Source organism: Morone saxatilis, unplaced genomic scaffold, assembly GCF_004916995.1.
Source record: "Morone saxatilis isolate NCDOM2014 unplaced genomic scaffold, NCSU_SB_2.0 Contig16, whole genome shotgun sequence".
Lineage (NCBI taxonomy): Eukaryota > Metazoa > Chordata > Actinopteri > Moronidae > Morone > Morone saxatilis.
The window spans coordinates 19,273,198-19,284,875 of record NW_023339718.1 but is presented as its reverse complement, the minus strand read 5'-3'; the positions used below and the strand labels follow the sequence as shown (position 1 = coordinate 19,284,875).

Here is an 11,678-nt window from a genome sequence, read left to right as displayed (position 1 = left end):
TATGCATTACATTAATGCACTACCGTTGGTTTTTCTATCTTGCACATTGTAAATATCTTTCTTGTACAGCTTTAGATCTTTCTATCTTTATTTATATTTAATTCCTTGATTGTTTGTGATTCTTATGCACCAAGGAAAATTCCTTGTATGTGTAAACTTACTTGGCAATAAACCCAATTCTGATTTAATATTTTCCTTATTAACAAATGTCATGAAAAAAACAACGGCGTTAGCCCTTGTATCGATACTTTCTGACTTCCCTACCTGTGGCACTTTGGCTCAGTCATTTCCCCGTACAAGTGCCTCGAAACTACTACAGTACTTGAGTAAATTTGCTTTGTTACATTCCACTGCTGCTGAAGGACAATATGTAGGATTGAGTCCTTGCTGCAGACTTTGACCTGTGGCCCTTCGCTGCGTGTCATCCCCACTCTCTCCCCCCTTTTCTGTCACTCTACAGCTGTCACTGTCAACTAAAAGCAATAAAAGCCCCTCACAAAATACATAAAGAAAATAAACTACAGTGTGTGTTCATGGTAATAAAGGAACATATCACCCAGTTCAACAGTGTGGCTCATCGATCTGTTTTTAATAGTTTTTACACAACAATGAAGCTCTATGGCACAGAGGAATGACATATGTCAAGCTTTAGATTCACAGGCAACATTTCTTAAAAGCTTTTACTGATATTTAGTGTTCCTCTGACTTTACCTGTGCTTCCTCAGCTGCTCCACCTCCACCTGCAGACTGTCGATTTTGTCTCCAAAGTCCTGTTTGAAGAGCCGGTTGGCCTCTAAAGCCAGATCCCTCTCTCTCTCAGCCTGTTTGCATCTGGTTTGGGGAGGGGGGGGTGGGGGTGTCACATAAACTTATGGTAAAATGAAAACTTGACAAAAAAAAGAAACACGGTTGGAAAGTGATGTCAATTAAATAAATAAAAAAACTCCAAAATGACAAAAAGATCAAAGTGTCTGGGGACTGAAACCCAACGAGGAAATCAGGGAAACTTTAGCCAAAGAAGATGAAGCAGGCCATGTTTGTTTATTGTTTTATTAGCCTAATGATTACTACAGTTTACACCAATGTTATGTTCACATACAATTCAAAATTAATAAATTAATTTTGCCCTTTTCTTGTTGCTTTATCTTGCTCCTGTCATGGCCATCTACACTTAAGTGGATCACCAAATGACAACATCAGTCCTTATTTTCTCCTTTGTTTATTCAGTCAGTCTCTGTTGGCTGAAAATATTCAAGCACAGTCTCTTGTAGTGGTGGAAATTCTTTGGAATACCATTACAGCAAGTCCACTACCTCCCAGATACCTAGAATGTGTCCATTAGCACATTGATCAGCACACCATCAAATCTTAAAACTGTCCACAGTGGACTTTCAGACACCCTGCTGTCTACTCCTCTTACTTTTGTCAGAAAGCATTAATGGGGGACTTGTAAGAAATGCCGACCAAACAAAAGTATAAATCTGATGTGGCAAACACATCTGTCAAAGAACACAAGGATTAAGGGCTGCTAAAAGGATCGATTCAGTCCACACTACTCAAAGCTGATGCTGGAGAGCCACTGCAGGAGGTTGTGGGAAAATGGTTTTATTTTCAACAACAAAGGAGCATCGTACAGAAAAGATAACATCCTAGTTTGATTATTTCTATATTAGGCAGGGTCGTATGTTTGTATTCAGAATTATGAAAGCAGGGAGCTACTGCTGCAGCTGCAGCAGCTTCCCTGCTGCTGAGTTCAGATTTCTGGCCTGCTTCACCAAATGTTTCTCACTGATTAAATGATTTAAAGAAAATAATGAAAAATAATGATGGTGAAAGTGGAGAGAGAAAAACAGAGTTTTTTGTTGGTATGTGATTCTGTGAAGAGTTGATTCACAATATCAGTCATGGCTGTGCAGAACTGTCCTCACCTGGTCTCCATCTGTTTCACAGTCCCTGTCATCTGATTTATTTTCTCCTCCAGGCGAGCGATGCCTTCACTCTTCTGTTTAGAGCTGGCATCTGCGCTCTGAGGAGGAAGAGCCATGTTGGTCAACTGGAAACGAACAATCTCTGTACATGTTCGGAAGATTACGTTTTTGTCTTCATTTTTCCCACAGACTAGATGACTGACAGTCGGAGCACTTCTACAGCTTGGATCGTCATAAAACTCTATCTCTAACTCTGGTTAAAGGTCCAGTGTGTAACATGTAGGTGGATCTACTGGCAGAAATTGAATATAATATTCTTAAGTATGTTTTCATTAGTGTATAATCACCACACAAACACAAAAGAAGAATCGTTGTGTTTTCGTTATATTAGAAAGAAAATTTAATCTTAAGAGGGAGCAGGTCCTCTAATTTGGAGGCCACCATGTTGAACCGCCATGTTTCTACAGTAGCTCAGAATGGACAAACCAATAGATGCAACTAAATCCAATACACTGCTCCTTTAAATCATCAGTGAAAAATATTAAAAACTGTGTTAGAAAATATCTGCTTCTTTGATAAAAGTTGACAATCTGTGCAAATAGCTAACTACCAATGTGCTTTTCCACTCCATAACATAAACACATGTGATTGTTACATTAACCAGGTGAGTCTTGTGTTTCTATGTTATGTTGAGGATGCCATTTAATGATATATTTGAAATGGGAACACTTTTTTTATTAGCTAACTGAGTGAGTGTTTTGTTTTGCCATGTAACCTACAATGCAGCAGTGTCACATCAACTTGAAACTTGAAGATTTTGGGTATTTAAACACATTCCTGGCTTAGATTAACTCAATTACTGAATACTACAAGGTGTATTAAGGCAACTACTGTAAAATAAAATCCTGATTTTGAGAATAAAGTCGGACAATTTTGAGATTAAGTCACAATGTTTCACAAAAAAGTAATATTTTAAGTGGTAGAACCCTTAAAATGCAGCCTTACCTGTGACTTGTGGGTAAGCTGTTGGTTGATGGCACGAAGGTCTTCCAGCTGCTGTCTGAGCTCCACCAGAGCGTCCTGCTTCTCACAGATGTCTTTCTCCAGCATCTTCATGGATAGCTCCATCTCCTGCTTCATCCCGATCTGCACCTCCAGCTCCTTCTCCACATCCTGCACAGACATCAGCTCTAAGCTCAAACACACGCTTCCCAACCACAAGACGGCTGACATTAAATATAGGGACAGGCACACACAAATAACATCTAGAAATACTCAGAAATCCACGACGAAAATCTAAACAGAAGAGTGGAAAAGTATTGTTAAGAGCCTGAAACGCACCAATCGAAGCAATGTTTCCTCTTTGAGCTGCTTGCGTGTTTCACCCAGGGCTTGTCCATCTGGTGCTGAGTCACTTCTTAAGGCCTGGAAAAAGGCCAGGAGTAAAAACAAAGATATAAATATATTTATTTACATTCCAAATGTAGGCTATAATGGATGTAAATGTATATTGTAAATGTAAGTATTTAACTTTAAAGCTAACCCTGGATTGTCTAATATTAATATCACGACATGAACATCTGTCCCATATCAATATCTATCACAGTATGATCAACATGAGCTGATTTTAAACGTATTTGGCCACGAGCTGTGTCAGAACATCGAAAGTTACAGTTTTACAATGTGGGGAGGATTATCATACTCAGTTTTAAGGAGGAAAAACAATTGAATTGAAGATGTGTTCACCTTTCTGGACTCCAGCTGATATGAGCTCTCCTCCTTTACTCTCTCCACGTCTTCTTGTAAAGTGATGATCCTGTTATTTGCCACTGCGAGCTGCGGAGACAAAAGTCAGCAAACATTTTGGTAAACAAAGATAGCTCACCTGGTAGAGCTGGCGCCCCATGTACCAAGGCTGAGTCCTTGCTGCAGGGGCTGCGGGTTCGACTCCGATACTCATACTGATACAACAGCTCAAAAGGTCTATCTTTGTAGGGATCAGACACTTGTATTAACAACCTGAGCCAGTCAGTGGCAAAAACAAGCACTTTTAACTTTGACTTTGGTGCATTTGTCCACAATTAAAATTAACATTGCAGCACGTTTCAAAAATATTTTCACATCTAACTCTTAGACTAATTATTTCGACTAAACCACTTGGTGACTGTTGGAAGAACTGTCAAAAGACAAACAAAGACGTTTTTGGTGAGTTTTATTTTATTTCTGTCCCATTGTTTGGTCCGAGATGCTGTTGCTCTAGTGCAAGATCCAGTCACAAGTTAACTGCGAATATAAAACCTTTCAGGAAAAGTATTAGTGCAGAGATGAAATATTGTCTTGAAAGTTCAGCGCTGAATGATTCTCACCTCTTCTGTTAACTTTGTGTTGGACTTTTCCAGAGCGTCCACCTTGGCCTGGAGGTTATTCACTGATGCACTATAAACAGACAGAAATATCACATTAGTCACGAGCTCAGCAAGCTGCTGAACCAGGTGAAGAGAACGAAGAGAGAGACGGTGACTCTGACGAACTTCAAATGTCTGTTCAGCTCCTCCACGTAATTCTTCTGATCGAGAATCGCTGTGATCTGACCATCGCTGAAGGAGCAGAAAGAGAGGATGGAAGAAAAGACAGAAAACACAGTAAGCTTAGTTTACCTTGCTTTGAATTTACATAATAACTCAAATAATTCACTGTTTATCATTGACTGCAGCCCACTGAAGAACGTCTAATATTTTCACTGCAGCTCACTTTCATGTATAAAACATCAGAATACAAATATGTTCCCAAACCGTCTTACTGACCCAGTTAGTATTTCCCACAGTCAGTGGCATAGCAGTGACACAACTGTTCGATTGTTGGTATTTAACATTTAACATTTTTTAAATCACTACTAACAGCTTGTCTGGTACCAGTAGAGCTGAAACAATCATTTGGTCGACAGAAGATGAGGTGGCAACTTTTTTTGATCATCAATGAACTGTTTTAATTCATTTTTCAAGCAAAAAAGTCAAGCATTTGACAGTTACAGCTTCTTACATGTGAGTCTTTGTCTGTCTAAATGTCTGAATGATTTGGGAGTGTTAATCAGACAATTTACAGTTTTTTGATATTTTGTAGACCATATGATTAATCAGGAAAATAATTGGCAGCTTAAGCAATAATTGCTAATTGCCCTAATTTAATAACTGTTATTTGACTAAGATTTATATTTCTTCATTCATCTCTCCATCATAATAATTAAGCAAAGTGAACAAACAACAAACTAATTTTTGCCATGTCTGCTACTTAACATTCAAACAATGAGGGGCCAAATCATCGAAAACAATGATAAACATTTAAATTGATGGCCAGTCTATGAGAGTCACTCAGATCTCAGCTACAAAGATCATAGCTAAAAGCTAACATAATGTCTTACAAATAAAAAAAAGCCCAGGTTGTTGAGTTTTGATGTTAAGCAGTTTAAGAGACTAAAATGGACAGAAACAAGAATCACTGTGGTTAAAGATTAAAAAGCAGCACTCACCCCTCTGCACTCTTACTACTGTGTCCACCATCTTTGAGGTACATTGAAAAATCAATCACCCCGACCTGCAGAGGTAATTTAAGAAGAAACAGAAAATCAATGACAATTGAAACCACATTGCAGATCTTATGACAACTAAAAAAGAAAGAAAAGAAAGCAAAATGCAAAAATGACATGCTTCTGGAAGATCCTTACTAATGTGTGCACTTTTTAACACAAGGGAGTTTTGTCCTGGCTTTGATGTATTTATGTCCTCAGCCAACCTCCAACCGCCAAGAGGTTTGTAACTGGAGAGGTTTAACTTCATTATAGAATAATACTTCACTAATCTGATGACAAACCGGCAACCTGCCAATCCTCCCAGTCATTCTGGACACTTCCCCAAAATGGACTATCAATGGAGCCTGAAGCAGAGATTCCTGAGTAGTTTACAAAGGCTGAATGGAATTAATACAGGAACAATGATGAAGGTAAAAAGAACTGCTTGTTTTAAAACTGCAATGTGGAGCATTAATGGACTAATGGTACACAGGTCTGATATGTTTTTTTACCTCTAGGTGTTTGAAGCAGCTGACTGTCAATTCTCAATTTAAATATTGTGTGAAAATTATGATTTTTTCCCCCCTTCTGTCCTTTTCTGCACCCACTAGTCAAAAGTTAGGTCCATTAGATTTTGGTCTTTCTTGCGTTACTGCAGCTCTGAGTGGTGGCAGAAGTGAGGGTAAAGGCCGAACTACCTGAGAGTCCAGGTCCTCTCCCTTCATACACAGATTGGCATCAATGACATTTAGTCCAACGAGCAGCCCGGCGATGACTGCTCCCTCTTCCTCCATCATCAACGCGTTTGGCTCGTAGAATTCACTGCAGAGAAGAGACAAGAGTTAGAAATACTGTAACCGACCAAAAAACTGCTTTTGTTTAAGCATTTCTAAATGTGCAGCACATGCTTGAACTGAACTTCTAGAGGACAAAAAAGACATATATTCGAGATATAGGTTTAGCAAATGTTTTATTCTTGATACCAGTGGGTCTCAACACAGTATGATACAAACACACCTGAGCAGGTCCTTTCTGTTGATGATGGTCTTCATGTAGTCTGACAGTTTCTTCTGCATCAAGGCCAGTCGTAACCAGGCACGCCCTCTTCCTAGAGGAGTTCTGTGGTCAAATGCAGGAGAATTGCAAATAAATACACTTGAAACTTAACACAATATATTACAAACAACTCCTCACAATCTTTGCTAAACAATGGCAACTTGCAAAGGAGCAACCAAATGGCAACCAGGGCTAACTTTAGCCAAAAGGAGTAATTCCCATGCTATTCAATGTTTCATGGCATGGTTTTGTGCACACATATCGATAATGTCAGCAAAATGACAAAAAGTTATGACAGAGAAATGCGTCAGTGTTATTTGGATCGATATAGCAGACTCACTTGAGGCCAGGGAGGTCTTTTACACTGGCGGTGATCTCTCCTGCCTCAGGCGTCAACTTCTCGACGAGCTCCAACGCCCCCCAGAATGACTTGTTCTGCCCCAGGAAGGTCTTCTTGGCTGATGATTGAGAGACAATGCAAGTTCATTTTGAGAAATTTGGGTCACCGAGTCATCATATAAGAATGATCACCACATACTAACCAGGAATAGATAAATAACTAAAAATGAGTACCCTGACTTCAGTAAATACAAAACATTAAGTCAGCAAATCTGTCAGTTTTATTCCTTGTTCATCTCTTTGATATGTCTGAATGGGTAAAATGTCTGTTCTCAAACCTTATAGACTAACAATTATGCAGTTTTTAACAGATGACAGTGTGAAGTGTGCTATACATACTTTTCAAACCATGTTTCAGACAGTGCTCCATCACAACAAAGAACTGCTGGAGAGGTGCATAGTCAGAGTCAAGTGTGCGCCCGAGATTGAGAGCAGACTCGATCAGGCCCTTGATGCTCAGTTTGGCCATGTTCATCAAGTTAAGCCTTTCGATTGCAATGGGATCCTTGGGATCTAAAAGTGAAAAAGAAAGAAACAACGACATGAAAATATCCTTATATATTCTCATAGTAATGATACAGACAAAGATTTAACACCAGGAATGACTCAGGAGCTAAATTTATCGAGAGTCAAAGGGGGAAAAACATTTTAGTTGGTTCTGTATTTCCTGCAATGCCACAAGACCCAATTTTTAAGGAAGTAAAAGTAATGTAGTTTTGGTATGCAAATACAAGACAAGGTAACAAAACCAACAAGCTTTTGTTGAAAAGTTGCAAAGGAAGAAAAGTTTTGTTTCATTATAGAAATTATTTTACTTTTAAATATGAAACCTAAAACTGACTTTAAGACCTAACACAGCAAAACCTATTATATATATTTACCATAAACCTAAAACAATGGTTAGCTTTGAAAGAGAAAAGGGTTCAACTTTTTTTTTTAAAATAATAAAATTAGCACTTAATTCTTAATATGATCCATCTGTGCGTCTGTGCCTAATCCATTATTGATGTAAGTAGATGCAGACATAGAGCCTTTAAGTGGAGGAGTTCCACAGGGTTATTTGTTTACATTATTAATATATTCAATACATTTGGTCAGTAGTTTGTATTTCCATTGACTTTAGTTATAGGTAATTGTGTTGACAAAAAGACAACACAAGTGTGGTCTGTTGTTGCTGTTTTTTTTCTCCATTGCAAATAATTAAGACTAAGCAATTTACATACCAAAAGCAATTAAATACTGAGATAAAAGTGGCCAGCTGGTTAATGAAGGATATTCTATTTTCTGTTCTCTTTAATGAACTCTTTTTTTTAGACAGACTGCAACAACATGATAGCTTTTCATTTGATTCAGACCAAATCAAAAGAGACAAGTTGACATGCAATTGTAAACACAGTTTCTGCAGTGAATAACAATGTGCTATTTAAAATGCAAATTTACATTAAACACAATTTCATATTGTTATTATTATAGTCAGATGCATTTTTTTTCACATAGTAACTGTAATACCAAAACTAGGAAGCTTCATAAAAAAAACAAAAAAACTTGAGTGTTCCCCTTTCAGAAGTTCTCCTGCTACACAAAAACAAAAGTGCAGGAACCAACATGTGTGAAAAGTGAATTCCAGAATAAATGTTACAATAAAAATTTGCATCCAGCCCTACAACTCAAGTTAAATGTAAACATTTTTTTTTTTCAGTAGCATGACAAAATAAAATGTTCTGTCATTGTCGGTTAATGTTCCTGTGTAATGTCATTACAGACAACAATTGCTTCTGGAGGAAGAGCTGGAGGTCGAAGTACTGCAATGCTCTGAACTGCCTTTCTTTCTCAGGAAAAAACGTGGACCTGCCAATTTGCCTGTTCTCTACAGAGAGACGGTGTGGCAGGAGATGAGGAAGAGGAGAGTCTTGCTGGACAGCAGATATTTTGTTTTCCATCAAATTTACCACAAAACTCCAGTACAGTCTGCAGCATCACCTGTGCACTGCCACATTTAAACATCTGGACTCTGTTGCATCCTGTTTTGTTTTTATCTCAGAGTTAAAGATGTACAAATCAAAAACATGCACCTATTTCTGCTGTGTGATTGTTCCATTTGATCAGATCAAGGAAAACAGACACCAGAATTATCTATTGCACACTTCCTGTCAATTTGATTTACTGCAAGCTAATACATTCTCACAACAAAACAACCGGCACTTCCTGGTTGTTTTGTTGCCTAGCCCTAGCTTATTTACAAGCGGCGTCATTCCCACTGTGCAACTCTCAGACATCCAACCGTCTCACCCCCCCCCCCCGAAATCGATTATGACACAGCTCAAACGGGACACATTACCACAGTCCACTAGATAAAACGCGTAGCATCTGGAGACCTTGGGTATCACCACGCCCTAACAGAGATCACACTGTGCCCACAAACCTCCTCTGAGCTAATCTGTCACATTACCTTCATGGGCCGGCTCTGGGTCTGGGGTAAGGGAGATGTCGTTGAGCTCGCGAAGGCAAAGCCACTCGCCATCGACAGACACGCGAAAGTTGCAGAGATAAATGGTCTCCCGGGCAGCCTGGGTGATCTTGTCAGTGGTGGGGGTCGGGGTTTCGCTCTGAGGCGTCAGATCAGACATGATGACTCAGCTGATGCGAGGCAAAGCCAACACCACCGAGGGAAAAAGGCGCAGTAGCTTTTGTTCCAGCAGCCAGTAAAAGGCCCCAAAAAAGCAACGGGTCAGAGAGACGAGGAAATCAGAGAGGATGAAAAGAGCATCAAAACAAAGAAGGTAAAAGGCTGAGACGGGGAAGGCCCACAGCAGCTTTCAGCAGGTGTTAGGAAGGGTGCTGCTTCTCCTCCTCCTCTCTGTGCCTCCTCTCTTCCTTGTTACAACTGAGTGAAATACGCTGCTGTCTGGAGAAAGGCTGCCCTGCCCTCTCCTCCTCCACCTCCTCCTCCTCTGGAACCTCTCGTTATCCCTTTTGTGCAGACTGGGGATTTAAAATGCAAGAGAGCGCCGTGCTGAAAATCACAGCCCTCCTCCGGTCAGCTTAGCACCGGTACGCTCTGATTGGGCTGCCTGTGCACCGCAGTGAATGCACAGGGTGGGTGTTGACCAAGATGGCTGACAGCAGTGCTGGGTACAGCAACACAGTGTCACGTGAGCAGATGGTGCATGCATAAAAAGAGAAGGAGGGGGAGGTGGGGTCCCCAGAGTACCCAGCCAATGTTAATGATGCAGCAAGAGGAATCATCTGTCTCTCAAGCATCAGCAGCGTCCCCTGACCTGAAACAGAGGCCTGTTATTTGCAATTATTGAGCCGCCTGCAGCCGGACGGTGAAACCCCCAACAGCAGTGAGCAACAAGGGTAATGAAGCCAAACGTACTGGATGTTAATAATTATCATGTTATTTTAATTCCCACTTGGAGAAACCAAGTGACGCACCTCTTATAAAAATCTGAAATTGAAGAATAACCCATACTTGGAAAAAAAAAATAAAAAGCAACACTTGATATTGATGACATTAAGGGAGTGACATTTGGTTCTACCAGAGGACAAAAAAATACACACACACAAAAACAAAATAAAATAAAAATGTGGTTTTGAGGAACACAAACAATATACTGACATTACGACATTTGTTATTGTGGTCAAAATGACCATCCAACAGAGCACCCATTGTCCATTTCACTCAGCTACAACAGTCCGATTCATTGAGAAAATTAAGTAGTTATGACAAGTGAGCAACCTTAAGAACCAGGCAAATATTTACCGAGTCAATATGTAAGCTCAGTCATGTTTTATGTGCCCGGTTTAATGCAAACCACTTATTATATGAATGTTTGAAAAGGTCTTCTTAGGACTTGACATACCTAAAGAGACAGTCATATGATTCCTTGGACGGCCGATTTAATTAAAGAATTACTGTGGATCAAACTGTTGCATCAGAATTATGGTTTTGTCACAGATTAATGCAAAATGATTTATTGTAATATAATAATTAAAGACCAGTACAGTACTGTCCCTGTGGCCCAGACACTGACATCATTACATTGTCTAGGACCTTTGTTTTGTATTCTCTCCATGTTTCCTGTTCAACTCACTAACTAATCATTTCCATTATCAATAATAGACCTAGACCAATACAAATATATAAATATATTGATATTATTTGACATATCGGTATTGTTTTATGTCGGTCAATTAATAACAAGTACAGAGCACTGAGAGCAGTATTGTTCAGGCTATATTATTTTCTAAATGAAGAAAATGTACAAAAATTGTAAATGTGTCCACCATAACTTCTCAGAGTGCATGTATTGCAGAAACAGCCCACAACCCAAGAATAATCAATTTACAATTATATATATATATATATCCTAATAATATAGTAATATATATATACAAGAGAGAAGCCAGCAAATCCTCACATTCCAGGAGCCAGCCACAAACGATTTTCTTGATATTTAAATGATTAATTCTGAGCGATTCATGTCTTTTGGTGACCGACTGAATGACTCATTGACTTTCATTTGAGTGCCAAACTCACTCTCTTTAATATAAAATACCTGAAGGACAGAATGAGCGAGAACAAACTGAAACAAGAACAAAACCAAGCGACTAGATTTGGTCGACCAATCGACAAAGAAGATACAGTTTGACCCAAATCACAGATGTCACTTGGTTTCATACTGAAACACTATGGAGAGAGTAACACTCAACAGCACAGAGAGGGG

At 39.2% G+C, this 11,678-nt stretch overlaps 1 protein-coding gene across 5 annotated transcripts in view; it reads right to left on the bottom strand.

Annotated features, from left to right (window-relative positions):
- The window catches only part of rufy3 (RUN and FYVE domain containing 3), a 17,179-nt gene that overhangs the window by 4,383 nt on the left and 1,118 nt on the right, over positions 1-11,678 (bottom strand). For 2 of the 5 annotated variants that reach the window (XM_035657858.1, XM_035657860.1), the window contains exons 2-13: positions 7,288-7,461; positions 6,890-7,007; positions 6,511-6,612; positions 6,192-6,315; positions 5,455-5,519; positions 4,460-4,525; positions 4,295-4,364; positions 3,675-3,764; positions 3,270-3,353; positions 2,934-3,101; positions 1,929-2,026; positions 712-831 (exon numbers count right to left, since the gene is read on the bottom strand). In XM_035657858.1, the coding sequence (XP_035513751.1) occupies positions 712-831; positions 1,929-2,026; positions 2,934-3,101; positions 3,270-3,353; positions 3,675-3,764; positions 4,295-4,364; positions 4,460-4,525; positions 5,455-5,519; positions 6,192-6,315; positions 6,511-6,612; positions 6,890-7,007; positions 7,288-7,461 (1,279 nt within the window). Of the gene's footprint in view, positions 1-711; positions 832-1,036; positions 1,789-1,928; positions 2,027-2,933; positions 3,102-3,269; positions 3,354-3,674; positions 3,765-4,294; positions 4,365-4,459; positions 4,526-5,454; positions 5,520-6,191; positions 6,316-6,510; positions 6,613-6,889; positions 7,008-7,287; positions 7,462-9,397; positions 10,020-11,678 lie in introns of those variants that run through there. The other 3 variants (XM_035657859.1, XM_035657862.1, XM_035657861.1) reach the window with 3 other exon arrangements.